Source organism: Ischnura elegans, chromosome 5, assembly GCF_921293095.1.
Source record: "Ischnura elegans chromosome 5, ioIscEleg1.1, whole genome shotgun sequence".
In the NCBI taxonomy this organism is placed as follows: Eukaryota; Metazoa; Arthropoda; class Insecta; order Odonata; family Coenagrionidae; genus Ischnura; species Ischnura elegans.
Genome location: NC_060250.1, coordinates 59,225,336 through 59,246,164, shown reverse-complemented (window position 1 = coordinate 59,246,164; position 20,829 = coordinate 59,225,336). Strand labels below are relative to the sequence as shown.

Below are 20,829 nucleotides of genomic sequence, written 5' to 3'. Positions count from 1 at the left end.
GTTTCTCTACTTAGTACGTTAAGTATTCAACAACTTCACACGGCGCTGTCATCGCGGTGTTGAGCTATTGTAAACAAGAGGAATGGCGGAGGCTGTTGTTGTGTGAACCCGATTTCGCCGATTTTTCTGTGGAAAGTCGTGAGAATTCTTAAAGAAGTCTATGAAGGAGGATACTTGAAGTGAGCAATTATGCGAAATCGCTGTTGTCACTTCTAGATCATGGTAGGTGGTTCTATTCTCTTCACTTACTTGAATTCTCGAAATAGCCTTTTTACGGAGCCTTGAGATTCTTATAAACAATAGGCATGTATAGTTTTTACCAGTATGTTGGCATTCTAAAGGAGCTTAAACTTTTAAAGCAGTTGCTAGATAGTCTTTGATGAGTTACTGATATTTGTTTTAATGCATCGTTTCTCTGCAGAACGTCGCTCCTATTCATAAATTCTGTTGTAGAACCTGGCGAAAATATTATAGCTGAGAAGTTCCCGGCTTTAAATGATGCCAACCATGGGAGATAGCAGTGATGATGGAGAAGAGGATGAGGAAAAATGCAGTAGTCCAGGTTTAAACCTCACTGGGTTTTTATTTGGCAATATAAATGAGGCTGGACAACTAGAAGATGATGGACTTCTTGACAATGAGTCGAAGAGACATCTCAATTCTTTGGCCCGATTGGGAGGTTTTGGCCCTCTTCTTCGGGAAGTGATGGGTATTGGAGGTATTGGCTGCAGCTCGAGAACTTCGAAGACGGATGATGATGAAGATCCAGAAAGAAGAAGAAGGAGCCAATCTGATAGCGACTCCGATGACTTTGATGATGAAAGTGGTGCAACTTCTTACTCTCGCCGAAAGTCGATTACAGATGAAAGTGAGTATGAAAGATCATTGGGTTAAAGTGTCTATTTCGGAACATTTTTGTAGTTATTAATGGCTGGTAAATGCTTCATTGGAAGTGTGTGCGGAGATAAGTAATTTGGTTGGAACACATAAATGTGAAGATAGGATATTTGAGTTCAACCATTGGATGCGAATTGTCAGTAAATTCATTTTTATTGAATGGTGCGTATGCTTAAATTTTGTACCTTAAAGTTGTGCGTTTCTGTTTTAGAATGTAGTTTTTTGAATTTTTTATCTCCAAAATATTAAGGTTAGTCGAACTGTCGTCATTATCTATTATTGTTATTATTCCGTCGGCTTTATTGACGTATGCGTTTAATTGGTAAATCGAAAAAGTCAATCCTTGAATAATTTACATCTGGAAATATGGACACACTAAAATTCATGGATTGTACTTTACTAGAAACTTCTCCACCTCCAGGGTTCTATGATCATCAGTGGCGGATCCTAGATGGGGACAAGGGGGGGATCAGTGGGGATGTCTGGAGGTGACCTCCCAGCACTGGTGGGGGTCCGAAAACAAAATTACCATTTTATCATGTGTGAATTGGATACCCCTCGGGGATCGGGTTGGTGTGGTGCTAGAGTGTTGCTTCCCACCAGGCGGGCTCGGGTTCAAATCCCGGCAGTGGCAGAGAATTTTCAAAGACTGCCCGATCCCTGCTTGAGTGTTATGTGGAGGACATTTCAAGCGCAACACTCCGTCCGTCGGATGGGACGTTAAGCCGTGGTCCCCTTGGCGCCTTTCGTTAAGAGCAGGCTAATGCCGACGCCAGGTTTCTCTCCACCCTTCCTTCTATACCCTACCCTCATGGCGCAAATGACCTCAGCTGTCGGTCGCCTCCTCCAAATACCATACCATGGATACCCCTGTGGGGCAGAGGGGGGGGGGGCTGCATACCACACTGAATAGGAACTGGATGCACCTGATGATCATGCTTATGTACTGCCAAATGGTGAGGTAGCTGTGGTTCAAAACTTAGCCAGACATTTACTTCGGGGAGGGTGTGCTTTGGTGGGGTGCAGGTTACCCTTACTGTTGTTTGTATAATCCATTCCTAATCTCCTAGGTGGGGCAAGAAGATGATTGTAAGTAATATGCATGATGATTCCCCCAAAGCCCTGATGCACATTTTAGCTCACTAAATTCTCCTTTCAAAAGTCCTAGGTTTGAACTAATTAGTAATTAATTACTGAAACTATGCAAAAATATATTCGAGCTTTTTCAGGCCTTTGTGAGGGATGAAATGTGCTAAGTTTAATCAAAATCTAAGTGTGTGGTGCCAAAACCTCATTTTTGCAGTTGACTTTATATTTTCTCTTATGACTGCATAGCATAGAGATGGAAGTAAGAGAATTGCATTTCTAGGTAAAATGAAAGGAAATTGGCTTTAATATTAATTGAAGAGAACTGTTTCATTTGGAAAGGATGTCAGGCCAGGGTGATTTACTTTTATCATCTTATTCTTTGTAAAATGTATTTTTGGCAAAGAAGGCTTCTATAATGAGAATATTGGTGTGAGAGTAGTTTTTAATTCTTAAAACTTTTTATTCTTCATTTTTGTAGCTGATTATGGTGTGAAGTCTCCCTCAGCTGTGGATTTTTCTGATATCAATGAATTAGCAGATGATGAAAGGGCTATGTTGAACTCACTTGAAGCTCCCAGAATTGAAGATGGTATGTATATTGATAGGTTTTTCTCATAAGCTAATTATCAATGCCATAAACTATGATGGAAAACTAGATTTTGAATTTGTTATCTCATATCTGTTGAGTGATTTTTGAAAATTGAGAAAAACATTAATGTCTGTCAATTTTATAACTTTTCATTTTATGCCAATTATGTTGCTTTTCGAAATTCTCATGTTGAGGTGATCCTGTTATTTATTTCTTATTTTCTCCGCAAGTTACCTAGTGTAATTGTCATATGCATCTCTCTTGTGCTATTATGATTAACCTATGAGAACTGTCTGAGGCTACTGTCAAAAAATTAAATGGCTTAGTTTTTCATTTTATTCATAGTGCTAAAAGTTGTGCCGTAAAACTTTGTTTAGTTGATAAAACGTCATGAATCAGTTAATTTTCTGAGGTAGTTATGTTTTTAATGGGTCAATCAAGGTATAAATTGACAATAATGAATTATCAAAGGAGATAGGACCAATATTTGCACACTAAATTCCAATATGTATTATAGAGAGTTTAATATGAAATATTGTCCATAGATCTAGAACAGTTTGTGTTTAATGTGTAAAAGGTCTACATGGACAATGTGTTTCTCATCCTTTTTGTGAATGAACTTACATTCATTTATTTGATTTGGAAGTACGTAAGTTTCAAATGTTGCAATTTTTTGTGTGAATGTGAACCTACACATGCTTAATAAATTTTAGGGTAATTTTAAATACTTTTTTGTAATAATAGACTCAAATGTTTGTCATTATTATTCAGATATCTGTGTTGTAAAGTTTTTACATGTTTTAGACTCAAAAATATTAAAAGATTCGTCATTTCCATTATCTCCCTTGAATTTTATGCTAGTGACATTGCAAAAACAAAATAAATATTTACTGAAAATTTGTGATATTTTCTTTGCAATTATGTGACTATTTTCCAGAAAAACAATGATATTTCATATTTATTATTGTGTTGTTCGTGTAAAGATTTTATCTCTCTATTTATGGGTCAAAAGTGAAAAATTAAAATTAAACTACATCAATTGCGTTTTATGAAAAAAACGGCCAATATTTTTTATGTTGATTTACAGGAAAGAATTCACAACCAAATGCAAAAATAATTATGCAGACACAGCAATAAATAATCAAATTATGAAGTTTTAAATAAAGGCTTACAAAATTAGCAAAATACCCATGGCACCTCTTTGAGTACCTTCCAAAGAACCGGTTGCACTCTAAGGGTTCATTAATCAATCGTAATCAAAGAGTTGAAATGAGTGATTCAGGGTTCCCACTCAACCGTGAAAACCTTAAAACCGTGAATTAGCCGTGAATTTCGTCTACCGTGAAAAAACCGGGAAATAGCCGTGAATTTCGTCTTAAAACCTTAAAAATCTCTCAATCTTGATAATAATACCTTCCCAGAAATTTTCATCTTCGTTCGTAGCTAGCGCACTTCTATTCATTGTGGCGAGCATCGTCACATGCGGTCGCATGGGTCAGAAAAGCGTGGGAACGAATGTTGCCTGAAGAAAATAAACATCTTTCCCCAGCGCGAGCCTTTTCTCTCCCCCTCCTGAAATATGACACCACTTCTCATCAGCTTGTTTACTTTCCTCAAATGGCTTGGTTTCCCCTCCCGCGGTCACTGTTTAGTCCCCCTTCCACCCAATTAGCCTTCCCACTGGCTGCAGCGACCACTTTCGAAACTAAATCTAGATGGCCATTGTGTCGAAAAATTTGAACGTTTATTCAACACCCTCAATTCTATGACTGGAAGACCGCTAGCCTTGACAACCTGCCATGCGCTGTGGACACTACGCTCCCTGCGTTTGAACCGGGTGACAGCGAGCTTTCGGCGTGACGTTGCTAATTCTCGCGCGTTGCGGCCCTGAAAACGAGAGAAGATTTCCGCTTATGGCAACACAGCATTACACGATTGTCGCATGCGTCGACCTGGAACTTGCCAGTTTTACGTCGCAACCGGAAAGTTTGTGTGGAGTTATTTACTGTCGGTGGTGATCCAGTTCCTCCGCTTTGTGCTATCTAAGGTAATGCTGTTTGTTTGTGTCGTTAAAGCCTCAATGCCGTCGCGATATAAACTGCTACATAGTCGTTCCATTTTTCCCAGAGCAACGGTAAGAAGGGAACATGATTTGCATCTGATTAGAGAGATCGATTCAGTTTTGGTTCCAGAGTATTACGATAGCAGAGAAAAGAAGTCATTACACTACCGCTTTCAAAAGAAAGTTATACGGTGGAACCTCGATCTATCGTTCCCGCATTGATCGTTCGCCGTTTCTGGTCCCAAATAAAGTTCCTTATAGACAATTTAATTTTTTCCCGCATCTATTGTTCCCCGAAGTATCGTTTCTCGCATTGATCGTTTGAAGATCGCGGTTCCGACGCAGAATTTTCCCGCATCCATCGTTTGACGAAAATGAGACAAAATAAATACAATGTGTCATTTATGGCTAATAACGACAAGCAAGTAGTTGGAATCCTCCCCAAGAGATGGAACTACCATTGGGAGAAGCTCAGTGCCGTGGGAAAGTAACATTAGCGCATTTCCCAAGAACCTTTATCCCCCTCCATTCACCATTCGTCTCCCCCCCTTCTGACGCTTTCCTCTTCTTCAAAATAAAAACAGGTCCCAGCTCGCGCAGGGATCTTATTACGAAGACCTTAGCTTCGAAAAAAATATCGAGTTACACGAGAACTATAGAAACGTGTTTCCCGCTCCCCCCTCTTCTCACCAACTGACCTTTTTCAGCCTAACTGCTTCGAAGTTCCCAGTTTATGGCGGTCAACTGCTGCAATAATCACCTATTAGCCCAAAAGGTATCTAACAATGATATTCAGTAATTGCTATTATGCTTTTATTAGATTGAAATGTTAGTAATTTGCACGTTAAAAAAAACGAGATCACACATGACGTATTTTAAGCAAGGAATAAGATGGAAAAATACGATGGTGATTTTTGGCGAAACGCGATATCCTCGTAGCTGAGCTTACGGCAGTTAATTCAGCATTTTGTTCCGAAAACATGATACCAGGTTGTTATCAGTTATCAATTTACGAGCTATACTACTACTAGTAGTCTCCCTTGTCAGAGTTACTGACGAAGGGATATCATCTCAGGATTTTTGTTTCTCCCTACTAACAATCCGAATTCATCTGATCATCTGGCGCTACGCTAATTAGAAAAGAATGGGCATCTTTAGGGTAAAAAATTTCATGGCGCAGTCATATGGTCACGTTTCGCCCTCTGCAGTGTGCTCTGCGTACCCCCGTACGCGATAGCATCAGTTCCGAACTCCACCTCGTACGAGTGGTTCCCCACTTTCCGGGGTGGCTGGACTTCGAACCACCGAGTGTTTTCCATGTGGGTTTAATAATGTCATTTTCACTAGTTTAATTTTATTCGTCTTCCGACCATGGCCCCTCCGAAGAAACTATTGAGAACTTTAAGAGATGGACTGAAAATAATTGAACATGAAGACAAGAATCCGGGCTAGATGCGCGTGAATATTGCAGAGCGCCTTGGGTTGTCCGCTAGCACATGACGTTAGGGGTGGGGGTAAAGTGAGCTACCTGGAGAAAACAAGTAGAGATATGAAGGCGAAGATCCAGGTGGGCGTGCCGCTGACGATTAACGCAATATTGTTCACGCTTTACACACTACCTCAATTGTATTAAAAATATATTCATTAGACAGGAACAATTCAAGTAATTGACTATTTTTGGCCTTCGTGATCCATCTCACAACCAGTCACTGCACCGGCGAATGCGGTTGTTTTAGGCACAACATGCACATTGCTCTCGTGAATACGTGTACTGGAAATGGTGTTTGATGGATAAGAATTTTTACATCAGACTGAAATCCATAATAGCAGTGTAAATGCCGAGTGGAGAGCAAACATTCAGAATTTTGAAAGAGATATGGGTCGAATCAACAATATGACGTATGTGTCTTGATAAAGTACTACTATTCCTGTTATTATCTAAAATATTGTTTTGAAACCTTTAATGAATATCTTAATTACTCGCCAAAATCCTGCGTTTCCTGGGACATAGGCAATTTAGCAAATAAATAAAGCATTGATCGTTTTTCCGCTTTTCATTTTATAATCGTATCGTTATTAATAAAGAAAAATTGTCCCCTAGTGGAGTTCCAAAAAAGGAGGGTAGTCTTAGAATCGTGTTCGTCTTAGATTCGTGCTAATACGGTGTATGAAATTGTTTTTCGATTTATTATGTTCTATTAACAATTTTTATAAAATATTTTCCGTTAAATAAGAAAGAATCAATTTACTATATTCTATAAACAATTTAAATAAAATATTTTCCGTTAAATAAGAAATAGTGGGGTGGGGGAAATTCGGTTACTGTGCAGTAATAACAACGTGCGCAAAAAACAATCTCTCAGCGAGGAATTAAAAAAGGACCTCGAGTGTCCGGACGGAAGAAGGTCCGAAGGGTATTCGGCGTCCGGTTAAGAGCGCGGTTGGGCTGGTCCTTTAGTCGGCCCTGAATTTTGCAAACGATAGATCACGTCATAACAGATATCACTTTTCATTGCGGCGTTAACATTCACGGCGTTTTTCGCGTACGTTAATTTTCTGGTGATATACGGCCAGAGATTTTCTTATTTTTGGCTTATTAACGGACCGTGAATTTAGCAAAATTGAGACCGTGAAAACCTTAAAAAAAACCGTGAAAACCTGAAAAATAACCGTGAAAACCTGGAAAAAGCCGTGAATTTCATTGTTCAGGTAGAGTGGGAACCCTGTGATTATCGGTGATTGTATTGTGAAAATTTTGTTAAATGAAGTGTTTATTTCTGAACTACATCTTCCCATATCTGTAGGGAGGGTATATGAATGAAATTTTCTGGTTGATTTAATTATTATATTCCATTGCAGTAAGGACTGATTACTCGATGTTTGCTCCCTTTGTTGTTGGACATTTTGACCTAAAAAATGTTATGCTCAGATTTTATTTGATGTAATTGTATGCAATGGTAATTTTTTCAGGTGTGGACTATGATGCAGATGATGAGGATCCAACCCAGCCTGGTTATGCAGGCCAGAATGGGAAGTCTGACACTCAACTCATGCCACCACCACCCCCCATTTCGTCCTTGGATAAGTCAAATTCATTTGTGGATATCAAGAGAGAACCTGGGTCATCGAGTGAAGGACTGAATGATTCATATAATGTCACTGACTCCAACAAGATGGAAGATAATGCCAAAAAAGATGGGGAGAATGGTAATGGGAATCAAGGCATCAGTGTGCAAAATATTAAACAAGAGCCATCATCAGTCAAGGAAGAGCCTGGTGCAGATTCAGACAGTTCTAGAAAGGTAATTTTATTAAGGATTTAGTTTTGATTGTGAATTTTTAACAGTTCTGTCAGTCTGCATTTTATGTGACATATGTAATACTGTAGAAGTCAAATTTAACGATTATGGCCTACAGTGTAGGTTGATCCATGGTGAGTGATTTTTGTATCAACTATATGCCCAATTGTTTCCATAAAATTAAAATATTCCATTAATCAGCTAAATTCCTGTTTGAATCCTTTAAAGGAAATCAAAATTACTCCCCAAAATCTAGTGTTTCCTGCTGCATAGGCAACCGAGTCAAACATTCCCGCATTCATTGTTTAGTATTCGATATTCGAGCAATGATTTAATACTCGAATTTGATATTCGAGTTTGAGAAATCTGCTATTCGACCCATCTCTACTTTAAACTCATTTTGAACTCATTACACTCAGGGAAAACAACATTGCTTCAAAAAATGAAACCTTATATACCTCCCAAGTTATCATTGTACACTTAGTGCCAAATTACTAGCTTTGGGACCACCGGGAAGCTAGGTGTAAATGAAACGTGATGTTTCATCTAAGTGTGCGATACATTGTAGCAGTGTTACCTAAGGAAGTGAATATGTTCCCATTTGGCATTTTAATACATGTAGATTGGTGGAGTTGGCTGAGACAGACATCTAGCAGTCAGAGTGCCCTTGTACCCATCATTGTTTGACTGTTGTAAGAAGGCACTTGGCTTTTAAACAGTCAGTCAATCACTGAAAGCCTCTGATGCTGGTGGGGCAAGGTGGGGTGAGGTACAGTGTGAAGCAGAGATTTTGTTTACATTTGGTTGTAATATCAACATTACATAGCTTCCCTTACTTTATGGCGAAAACAATTTTTTCATGGCTTCATAATAGTCTTTCCTATAACTATTGGTGCTATTCATTGACCATCTCAATTCAGAGAGCTGATACCTATATGTATTCATCAGCCTGGGTATTTTGGACTGAAATTGTGGCTTCAAAATTTGTGATTCAGTGCTTTTTAATCCATTTAAAATAGAAATAAAAATACTACAAAGATAATGGGCATATGAAATTACTCAATGCTTTGTTTTACATGTTTTTTGCTGTGATTAATATTGCTATGTAACTGTTAACCTCAGCTTTTTTCCATTGTGATCCAGGGAAAGTGTCAGCACCAAGGGGGATAATATCTTTTATGTTTCTTACTTTTCATTGTAACAGAATGGAGCCTCGAGTCGAAAATTAGAAACTCCTCTGGCTGCTATGCTCCCATCAAAATATGCTGGAATAAACGTGACTGAAATCTTTCCTGATTTTCGTCCAGACAAAGTTCTTCGATTTTCACGACTTTTTGGACCAGGGAAAGCCTCTTCTCTTCCTCAGATTTGGCGCAGTGTTCGCAAGCGAAGAAGAAAACATCGAAAGCATCAAGTTGCTAGAGTTCAACATACTGGTGGTAAAAATGTTTTCAATATATTTAATGTGCATTTAGTGAAAATAGTATTTTTAGCTAATAATACATGTTCCCAACCAATTAAAATTTTCAGAATTGAGGAGATATTCTTCACTTAATGTCCAAAGTTTCATGTGGGACATTTGCTTTTGTATCAAATGAGTTATCTCTTAGCCTAGTTATACAATACCCACTATAGATAACAATCTGTCAATCACCATTAATGGAAATACAGCGCAACCTCGATAAAAGACACCCCACGGTGCACCAATAAACACTCGTTATAGCGAATTGTCGCTTTACCGGAGGTGGAGCAAATAATAGCCAATATGTAATACCTGTTGCGAACAGTTATACAGGAACAGAGTGGTGCGGTGACAGATAAATTTCTATCTGATAAACATAAGCATAAATCCAGACGAAAGGTGATGTCTATTTGCATCTCTAAATTTCCTTACTCAAACAATGGCTAATTGTTTGGTGTTTTCTTGGCCATGGTGCCTGCCATCAAATGCTTTCTATTCATGCAACTCATGGACGTGCGGGTATGCTCACGACTGCTTTCTGCCACCCGAGGAACAAAAGCAGATCAAGCATTCGCGAATGCTAATGCCACAATATTTTCACCAAAATTAACTACTTATTTATCAAACAACAGTTTACCACATAAATTTGAAACTGAGCACTCCATTAACTTCATTTCTAACAGATCGCTAGCAATTACAGAGATTAAGGAGTCTTAATGTAAGTTTTTCCGGCGGTGAAACCCTCGCTTAGGCGAGAGCCAACACCAAAAGGGCCTCGTAAAAATGAACTTTTTAACACGCTTTTTATAGGGTCAATTGATGGTGCATCGGCTATCTCTCGTAATAGCGGGGGTCTCGCTATAGCCCGTACTCGCTTTAACGAGTTTCCACTGTATTTAAGTTTTACATTGCTTAATTTTATTCCTGCCTGCATAAAGCATCTTTTTTGATGACAAAATGCTGCAAAACTCTTTGTTAGTAAAATGTAGAAATGTTGTAAACTTGGTTTGGAGAGATTTAATTAGGGATTCATGAAAAGTATAGTGGGGGAGGAACTGGAGATACATAGTTGTTAGAGAACTGGTATGCTGATAATCCACTGTTTATATTTCAATTTTGAGCATGTAAGCGAACATCACGCAGCCAATTGAAAGTAGATATGTATTCTCACAAGTTTGTCAAAACCAATATATTTAAACTGAGTATTTTCGGACTGATCAAGTAAAACATTCATCACAGTAAATGAATGTGATTTTTACACAAAACCCTTTGTCCTAAATGCAGTGCCTTGCTAGATGGCAACCCAAACGTAAAAACTCCTTGTCAACCAGGTTTCACCTATGCAAGATCTTTGCTCTAAGCTTTGGCCCAGTGTTTTTTTTCTGCTGTGGGTGTGTGGTTATCAAAGATAAATTCTAGGTATGAAGTGGGACAGTTAGGAATGTATGATTTCTATGGAATGTGGGGAAATGATATGGAGTGTGGAACATTTGGCGATGCTGTTTGACTATTTCATGTTTCAATGTTGGGTACGTGTCTTTCTTAAGATGAACTTGGTATATATTTCTTTACAAGAAAGCGTGAAAATTTTACAACAATTTTGCTAATGTTATGTTATTGTATAAAATGCAATACTGATCCTAATATGGTTTTGAAGCCTTCGTACCAACCACATTAGGAGCAGTAGGAATAAGAGTACAATCATGTTATTAAAGCTAAAAAGATTGCAATTGGTTAAAAAAAAGAAACTCTTAATGGTTCCGGAAAGCAATCTAAAATATCAAAAAATGTGAGTAAATAATAATAATAATAATAATAATAATAATAAATTGTTTGATTTGCAAAAATTATTAAAATTACAAGAAATTTAAGTGAACGTTTGGATTATCCATGTTTTCCGATTATATGGTCCACCTCTCCCCATCATTTGCCCGGATAATCGAGAGTTTGCTGTACATTTTTAAATTTACACAACAAGTTTTGTTGCAGTCACAGTCATAAATGCTCTGGTGAGACATCTTGGTACCAGAGGATGTCGCACTCCAATGAAACTGGTCTTGCAGTATAAAATTATGCACTGGAAATTCATGAAATTTTTTATTTCAACAAGCATCAGTGTCCAGAATTTGTTTTGTAATCAGATATCATGTACATATATTATTTCTACTTTTTATGTGTTTCAATTAGGCTCTGATTCAGGATCAGATGGAGACTCGAGAGGCCAGGCAAATGGCCAGAAAGGAGTTCGGGATCCTTGGGGCCTGCGCTATGCACCTCCACCTCCTACCAATGAATGTGCTTCTGACGATGAAGTAAGTCTCATTTCATGAGTAAGACGTTTAATTTTCCGAGCCACTGAGGAGACCTCTACATTCTCCAGGTCCCTTCATTCCCTTCAAGGTTCATGATGCAGTGTTAAGCTATTGCGGTCTTGTATAGATGGCAGGGTGAGGGAGAGTAGACCCTAAAAGTTTTTGGTTGTTGTGGACTTCATACTGGCGCATAAGCCATGTTTTGGTGGTAAATGTGATGTGGCTGTGACTTTGAATAGAGTTTTCCCGAGATTTTCTCTGTATGGAGGTTTCATGTTAATGTTCATTGTATAGAGATTTTACTACAATAGGTGTGAATGCCTCACATTGCCATATCAGGTGAAAGCCAATATTCCTTTACCCAACAACTCTTACACAGCATTTTCCCTTTATCACGGTTTTCAGGACCACTTTCTTAAGTTATTTAATGCCACAAGAGGGAAATACCAGGAAAATTTAAATGGTTCTGTCACCAGTAGTTTGATTTTTATATCAAAGCAGATGCAACTGTTTTGAGGTGTCAATTAAATCAACAAATTTTGTGTTGCAAATATTGTTTGGGTAAGGCAAATGCTCCACTTTGGAGGTATAATTTTTATAAGGAGGAGGTTTTATCACCAGTACATTGCTTGTCTTACGTAAAGTGAAGGTAAAATTTATTGAGTTGAAATCATCTGCAAAATTGTTTCCGGGATTCCATTCATTGTGCACTCATAAATTACTCATCATGGCTGTATCACCGGAAATTTGGACTAAATATTGATGAGCTAGTGAAGCAGTGGTACTAGATGAACAAATCTTTTGTTTAAAAGAAATTTTTAGACTATGATATTTTCTGTTTCAAACTTTGTCATAAATCTCTGGAAAAAAATTATGCTAATATTATTTCAAATTGTGATAGTAATTAATACTACCCTTTATCTTTTTAACTCATAGGAAAGGCTGTTGCAAGCCAGTGAGGCTCGTGGTGTGAATGGGAACCAAGAGCAGGGTGATGGAGCAGACTCTGGTCCCAGAGTAGCAGATTGGAGATTTGGCCCAGCGCAGATTTGGTATGACATGCTTGATGTCCCAGAGACTGGGGAGGGCTTCAACTATGGATTCAAGCTGAAGGAAGAGGTTAGCAATAGTTTCTCATAATCCTGCAGATGTATTCCCAGTGAATCTGAACTATACTATAAATAATCATATCTGATTACTCATTGTACTTGCCGTTAGATTACATGAATGTGACTTTTAATTTTTTTTTCTTTTGGAATTTGTTAGGTAGACTGTGATGCTTCTGGAAATGAAGACAAAGAAAAAGATGGCATTCCAGAAGGTGCATTCCTTATGGTTTCACAGCTTCTTTGGGAAGATGAAGTTGTTTGGAATGGAGAGGATATTAAGCACAAGGTAAATGAGTTCTCTGTAATTTAGGGTGGTGAAAAAAAAGATTAAATTTTTATTTCAACATTGCTGTTGCCCAGGAACATTGTGATAGATGAATTCTTAAAAACGATTAATTAATATAATTAATAGTTGTGGGCGTAACTTGGTAGAAATCCATAATCGCAGGAATAGAAGGATCAACAACTTTGCTATTTTCACTTAGTAATTTATTGACACCGACCATGGTTTCATGACAGAGTAACATTATCAAGGTGGTAATGTAAGTATTCAAATATATTCTGGTGTCACAATGTCAGCATTATAAGTCAAAGAAAAATGTAAAATCACACTGTTAATACTCTCCTCATACACAATTCATCCTATCCACGCGTCACAAATTCTTGAATTCAGGTGTCATTCATTGTTCTGTTGTATAAATTATCTGGTAATATGTAATGCTCAACACAATGAAATGTCATGCTTTTATTGCCAGGTCTTACAAAAACTAAGTTCAAAGAATAATGCAGCAGGATGGGTCCCAAGTAGTGGAAATCGTACAGCCCAAGCATTTAGTCAGCCTGGAAAAGGTGGAATTCCCCAGGTCATTGGTGGAACAGTGCGTCTTGGAATTGGTTCCATGGGGAGCGTGGGGATGAGTGGCATTGGAGGTGCCCTGGGAAATGCTAAGAACCAGAAATCACAGCAAATGTAAGTGCTCTATCAGCATAGCCTCTCACTTCCTTGCAATCTGGAAAAAGTAATTGGACATGAATGTTGCTGTACGTTTGCTAGAATAGATACAACCAGAACTGCATATTTGATGTTATTTTTATGAGTAATTTCGAGGTTATGTGATGGCTTTTTTGTAACAGCACCCAGAGTTTTATATACCCCAAAAGAAAGCATATGCTTTACTATACTAGTCGAAAAGATGATTACTTGTTTTAAATTCTAATGTAAATATCAATCTAATTTCATGATGTACATGAAGGAAACGATGACAATATTCTGGCTTATTAAGTGACTAAAAAGTTGTTAATAAATACATGATTAATGACAGCAGCTTCTCTTTACATTATAATGATAGCAAGATTATAAGATATTATGTTTATGGTATTACTGTTGATGTTCCATTCATTTTCCTTGAATTTGGTGATAGTATGAGCCTGAAGCAGCAGCAAGTTGGCGGTAATGGAGGGGGGATGATGGGTTTGGGGGGTGGGTCAGGTGGTGGTATGGTGGAGGATGGAGTGGACGACACATGGTACTCCATATTTCCTGTGGACAATGAGGAGTTGGTGTGGGGGAAGTGGGAAGATGAAGTCATCTGGGATGCAGAGAAGATGCCATACATTCCGCGGCCCAAGGTCCTTACACTAGATGCAAATGATGAAAACATCATTCTTGGAATTCCCAATGATGTTGATCCAGCAAGACTAGCTCAGGTAATGTGTAGAATACCCTTTTTTTGATGTTTTGTGTTGTCTAATTTTTGTAATGTTTTCATATTTTTATTGATTTCAAGTTTTGATAGCATTATTGCTCGAATTGGAGGAATATTGTCTACCTAAGACCGCAAATAGGACAAAAATGTCCCATTGACAATTTCAGGCATTCATTGCATTGCTCAGGATGTTTACTTGGAGTTGAATGTCATTTGCAAGGATCAGATTAGAGAAATAGTTTTTGAACTTTTAATTTTTTTTCAATCATTTATTATTTCAAAGTTGTGAATAATTATAGTTATCCTCATAAAAATATTTTTTTATTCATGCACATTGTATTTATCCATTTTTGGTGTATTATGGTTAACATCATGTGGTAGCAGGGATTTTTTAAATGGTAAATGTGGATTTGAACATAAATCTTTTTTATAATTCCAATTTTCATGGATGGGAGACTGTGGCGTGATGTATTTGACTGGAGGTTATGCCCTGTTAAAACTGTTAAAAACAAGAACTGTTTCCATTCGTTGGTAACAGTATGTGAGGATAACTCCACGTAAAACAAAGGAATCATTTCACATGTTAGGAAATCCAAAAAGCATGGGAAATCCGAGGGTTATCTGGTTCTATCTTACCAGTTTGTACGTGTCATCTTGCAACTGAAACACGTTGACTAGCTGCATTTTTACTTGACTGACCAAGGATGGAATAGAGTATTATTTTGAGGTCCTTGGTATTTCTGTATGACTTTTCCACCGCATCTGTCAAATAGTAACTGCCAATGTTTACCAACTTAGTGGTATTTTTAACTCTTAAGGCTTGTTTTTACAAAGAAATTTTCAAGATTTTTTTGATATTTTTTCTAGCATGAGTGCTAACTCAAAATTGAATTTCCAGCAATTGTTATCAGGAAACTTATCAGTGATACCTGCATTTTTATAGTGTAATGCATGTTAAAAATGTATTGACCTTGATGGACAAAAAATTTCCATCAAAGACAATAACATATCAATTCTACAATTAGAGATTAGGTACAGCTGAAAATTTCATTATGTTATCAATAATTGTTATTTGAAACGAAAATGTTCTGTTTGCTGTTATAGGTTAATATGATATTATTTTCTAAATCTATTGGCTTAGTCATTGAATTATTTTAGTGAAATAAAGTTCTCTTTGAAATTAAAAGTCACCATGTCCCATAATCCTGCAAAAATCACTGCTGCAGAGAGAAAACTGAATTTTCAAATATTACAAAAATATCTCTTTCAAGGTTCTAGTGTTTGGCTGGATTCATGGTTCTAGTGTTAATGACATACGTTTAATATCCTGAAACTATCTTATTTTATCCCCAAGTAAAGATGTATCATTGATCTTTTTTTCTCCAGGCCCAGCAGATGAGAAGGAATCCTAATGCTCCACCACCTGCTAAGGTCAAAATTCCTCATCCACATGTGAAAAAATCTAAGCTTCTGTTGGGTAAAGCTGGAGTCATCAATGTTGCGGAGGAAGAAGAGGACCTCCCACCACCTCCAAAATCACCCACTGATGGTGATCCATTCAATGTATCTAATGATCGTCACTACCTGCCACGTTCTGCAGATTCTCACCTACTCCCACTCCTTCGTGTCGGTGCTGGTGGTGAGTAAATATTATTATGCATCCCTCATTTTATTGAGGCAATCTGTCTCATCATCATCTCTCACATTGTTGTATTTCAATGCACAGACTTATTCGGATAGAAAAATACGTCACCCCCAAAATCTCATTTCCAATCTCTTCACGGCAACATTAAACACATTTGTGGGTTAGTTATCAAGTCCGCTGATCTACGTAAGCAAAATCTGCATTCATCTCCGTATTTTTATCAAAACAATTTTAGTCTCTGCCTTAAGATGGAGCTTAATATCATATTTACCTCTAATTTTTTAAAGTTATGCTAAATGATGTTCGCAAAAAGTATTGAACATTTGTAGGAATCCACCAGAATTGGCAGCGATTGTACTTGTTTACCTTTACTAAAACCGGCATTATATAAGTGGCTAGTGCTTGTACTTATGAGGAAATATTGTATTTCCCTGAGTATAGTCTCCCCCTGCTAAGGTCCCCCCCCTAATTATGTGGCTTCAGTTTCAGGAAAAATTTTATAAAATGCATTTGAATATAGTCCCCCCCTTTACTTTTACCATAGGCATTTATTGAAAAAAAGAGGGGACTATATTCAGATAAATACGGTACTTTTTTATTATGTTATAACTTTCACATTACTTCCATCCTTTCAAAAACTGTTTTTGTGAGTGTGTATTTAAAAGTATGTATTTTTCATGCATGTCATGGATTTTCACTTATGTAGTGGAAATATAACAACATTAACTTATCAAATTGTAGAAAAGACCTACAGTGAAACCTCGATATAACGACACCCCACGGTGCACTAATAAACACTCGCTATAGCGAATTGTCGCTTTACCGGAGGTGGAGCAAATAATAGCCAATATACCTGTTGCAAACAGATATACAGGAACAGGAGTGGTGCGGCGACAGATAAACATCTATCTGATAAACGTAAGCATAAATCCAGACGAAAGGCGATGTTTCTTTGCATCACTAAATGTCCTTACTCAAATAACGACTAACTATTCAAACAATTTATTAGCGCCGCACTGAATAAAAATCATGCAAAGCATTGTTTCGTCAATCATTATTATTATCGAACGACTGTTTACCACATAAATTTGAGACTGAGCACTCCACTAACTTCATTTCTAACAGATCGCTAGCAATGACAGAGGTTAAGAAGTCTTGATGAAAGTCTTCCGGCGGTGAAACCCTCGTTATGGCGAGAGCCAACACCGTAAGGGTCTCGTAAAAACGAATTTTTGAACACGCTTATTATAGGGTCAATTGACGGTGCATCGGCTATCTCTCGTAATAGCGGGGGTGTTGCTATAGCCCGTACTCGCTTTAACGAGGTTCCACTGTTTATATTGAAATTTTAGACAAAATAATTTTTTTTCCAGTGGAAGAATGTGCTCTCTATGGTTCTCTTCCTCATTATTATCATGTTGAGTTCCTATTTCAAAAATGTTTGTCTACTAATTAGATTGGCTAACCTACTCCCCAGTTTTGACAAACTAGTATTTGAGTATATTTTTTGTAGTAGAGTAACATACATATGAATATTTTGTTTGATGTTGTTGTTCATTGTTGTCTCTTTCAGGGGCTGGTGGTGGTATTGGTGGTGTGGGTGCTGGTGGTGGCTGTGGACTTGTCCAACATTCCACCCCAGCAGTGGAGCTTCGAGCACCCTTTGTGCCCACTCACATGGGGCCTATGCGTCTTCGGAACTTTCATCGTCCTCCTTTAAAGCGATACTCCCATGGAGCTTTGGCTGTACCTGTCCACCATGCAGTGATGCCTTTGCTGAAGCATATACGGAAAAAAGCCAAGGTAATTTTTAGAGTTGCTATTAGTGATTGCTGCTTTTGTGGAGGGGATGCATCCCCTAACAGCTGCTGTGTAAGAACAATTCAGGAGCAATCAACGTAATAAGGTAACCCTAAACTTAATTCAACTTCAGGAATGAAATAAAACTGCAAATGGAAGGGATTTTGGCATTCTGAAAATTTGAAATGAAAGCAAAATACTGAATAAAAGAGTGAACATTTCTCCTCTTCAGGACCAGTTTTCATCGGTGCGTTAGAAAATGGCCTACCATTCTCCTGAAAGTTAGGCAACTTAAAAATTAGATTCGATACTTTTTTTGGGAATCTTAACCTTTTAAATACGTTTCCCTTTTACTAAATTCAGAGTGTGATTTTCGAAATTTATGAGCTACAGCTTTTGGAATTTAATGGCTGGGTTCCATTTTAAAATGTATTTTATAAATTCTTTTTCTATCCTGCATCAGCGCAACATTTATATCACTTTAGTATGACAACCCAATATTCCTGATGATTTGACTGATTTGAGCCAATATGACTTTATGAGATTTATGATTTTGGTTCAGTTTTCAAGAGGAATTTTATAAAATTCCTCTGTAAAACTTGATGAATGTGACTTTAAAGATAATGTGCAGCATTTTAAAACCCTTTTGCAATGCTTTCATTGAAAACCTCATCAAAACATTTATAAATCCTGTTGAAAACCTCTCCAGAGCATTTACAAATCATAACCTATACCTTTTGAGGTGGCGCAACAAAAAACATCCAGTAAGTCTTTTAGAACCTCAGCAGAACCCCTTTGTGTTGCAAATCGTTCTTTATAGAGGTATTAATTGAAATTCACAAAATGTCTTTGATCGCTTAATAGGAATTTTCAGTAAGCTGTTAAAATCTAGTAATATTTATCAGGTATGACAAAGTCATCTTCAAGTCCAGTGTAATTCATCATGAAACGTTTGCAGTGTAAATAATGTTACACTTTTTTCATTTATGTACTTTTTAATAAAGATGAGACAGTTAAAATACATCAAATATTTAAACAGATTTGTGGCTGAATAACTCAAATCTTTTATGCTTTTTTCATAATCTAATATCTGCACACACTAATTTGAAAAGGAAGACCTTTTATGCCTTAGTGATCATTTTGTCTCGGAAGAGTTATTAATGCCAAAATGAAGTGGCTGGTGAAAAAGTTGACCTTCGTGATTCCAAAAATTAGAAAGCAATAACTATACGAATTTAGGTGGAAACATAAAAGCGAATGAATTTACTATAGATGGAGGAACATTTTCTAAGATACGGGGTAAGGGTGTCCTCTGTCGAAAATTTCCTGTTTTGAGATACTCTTTTTTTTTTAATCGATTCCTATGTATTTACTGTAAAACTATGAGTAGTCTGAGTTGCCATTGTTTCTTCAAATAACAGATGGAGAAATACCACTTTTTTGGGAGTGCGACATAATAAATAATAACTCCTCTCCAGAACCTAATGTGCCATTAAATAATGGGCACAATTTAAGTCTGATTTTCCTTCTATTTAAGCAAAGAGAGCAAGAAAGAGCAGCTTCTGGTGGTGGTGACGTTTTCTTTATGAGAACTGCAGAAGATTTGACTGGAAAAGATGGGGATTTGATTCTAATAGAGTTCTGTGAAGAACATCCTCCTCTCATGAATCAGGTAAACTTGCTTCAACATTATGTTCTTTTTCATTTATAAATAATTGTATAATTACCTATTTTATCTGTTCAGAAATTTTTCAACCATTTAATTTTGGAAATATTGAACAAAAAACACAAAATGAGACCATGTATGTGATGGTGTTCATGTTTTCTGTGGCCATATTATATACATATTTGAATATGTTAAAGGATGCACAATATCTTTGTACCAAATTCCCTATGCTCTAATTAGAGCAAATCATGCTTAATTTATTTTATGGCTTATTCTGTACTCTTTCTTTCAACTGGAAAATTTTCCCCTGTTTTGTTTTGGTTACTGATCTTCATATTCCATTAGTCGGAAAAAAATTGTGCTTGTTCCTCACAGTGAACACTGGATATAAAACATTCATATAGGATTCAGTTGATCATTAGTCGGCATGATACTACCTAATTATCATCTATTCTGTCATTCACTCCCAAGTTAGTTAAATGAAAAATTGCAATACATGTTTCCACATCATTTATTCGAACACGACACGTTTCGTTGTTACATCAACATTATCAAAGCACTTGATAATGTTGCTGTAACAACAACAAAACACATCATGTTCGAATATATCCTGTGGAAATATTGCAATGTTTCATTTAAGTAATATTAAGAACCTCCACCACATGTGCGGGATTATAAGATTATTCTGAGTTGGTTCATCCAAAAATCAGTGAAATCAAAATCAAGTTCAATTCAGTGAAAGTTAAAGTAACTGGATAAGGAATTCTGTTTCTTTAACTGCAGGAGGTGTCTTGAATAAACCATAAAACCAGAAACTTTATGAATCCCAGCTGGACTTTATTCTGCCCATTAATTGTAGTGTAATCTGCTTTTTTTAAACTTGTATTTAGCATTTTTTTAAATGCTCATTCATAGATTTTTGTGCTCAATTTCAGGTTGGAATGTGTTCGAAAGTGAAAAATTATTACAAACGTAGAGCTGGGAAAGATGGTGGTCCAAAAGAGTATCGCTATGGAGAAGTGGCTTATGCCCACACATCTCCCTTTCTTGGTTCTCTTCCTCCAGGCCAGTCAATGCAAGCAGTTGAAAACAACATGTATCGTGCTCCGATTTATGAGCATCACATGCCGGAAACTGATTTTCTAGTCATTCGTACCAGGTGAGTCTAAATGGACTACATCTTTATGTATCAT

At 37.1% G+C, this 20,829-nt stretch overlaps 1 protein-coding gene across 1 annotated transcript in view; it reads left to right on the top strand.

Annotated features, from left to right (window-relative positions):
- The first annotated feature begins 42 nt into the window (after nt 1-42).
- The window catches only part of LOC124158945 (transcription initiation factor TFIID subunit 1), a 43,075-nt gene continuing 22,288 nt past the window's right edge, over nt 43-20,829 (top strand). The window contains exons 1-14 of the mRNA XM_046534379.1: nt 43-222; nt 422-868; nt 2,465-2,575; nt 7,608-7,939; nt 9,141-9,375; nt 11,586-11,710; nt 12,647-12,829; nt 12,977-13,105; nt 13,575-13,789; nt 14,241-14,526; nt 15,912-16,164; nt 17,744-17,973; nt 19,508-19,642; nt 20,572-20,795. Coding sequence (XP_046390335.1) covers nt 496-868; nt 2,465-2,575; nt 7,608-7,939; nt 9,141-9,375; nt 11,586-11,710; nt 12,647-12,829; nt 12,977-13,105; nt 13,575-13,789; nt 14,241-14,526; nt 15,912-16,164; nt 17,744-17,973; nt 19,508-19,642; nt 20,572-20,795 — 2,831 coding nt within the window. The 5' untranslated portion in view covers nt 43-222; nt 422-495. The remainder of the gene's footprint in view (nt 223-421; nt 869-2,464; nt 2,576-7,607; nt 7,940-9,140; nt 9,376-11,585; nt 11,711-12,646; nt 12,830-12,976; nt 13,106-13,574; nt 13,790-14,240; nt 14,527-15,911; nt 16,165-17,743; nt 17,974-19,507; nt 19,643-20,571; nt 20,796-20,829) is intronic.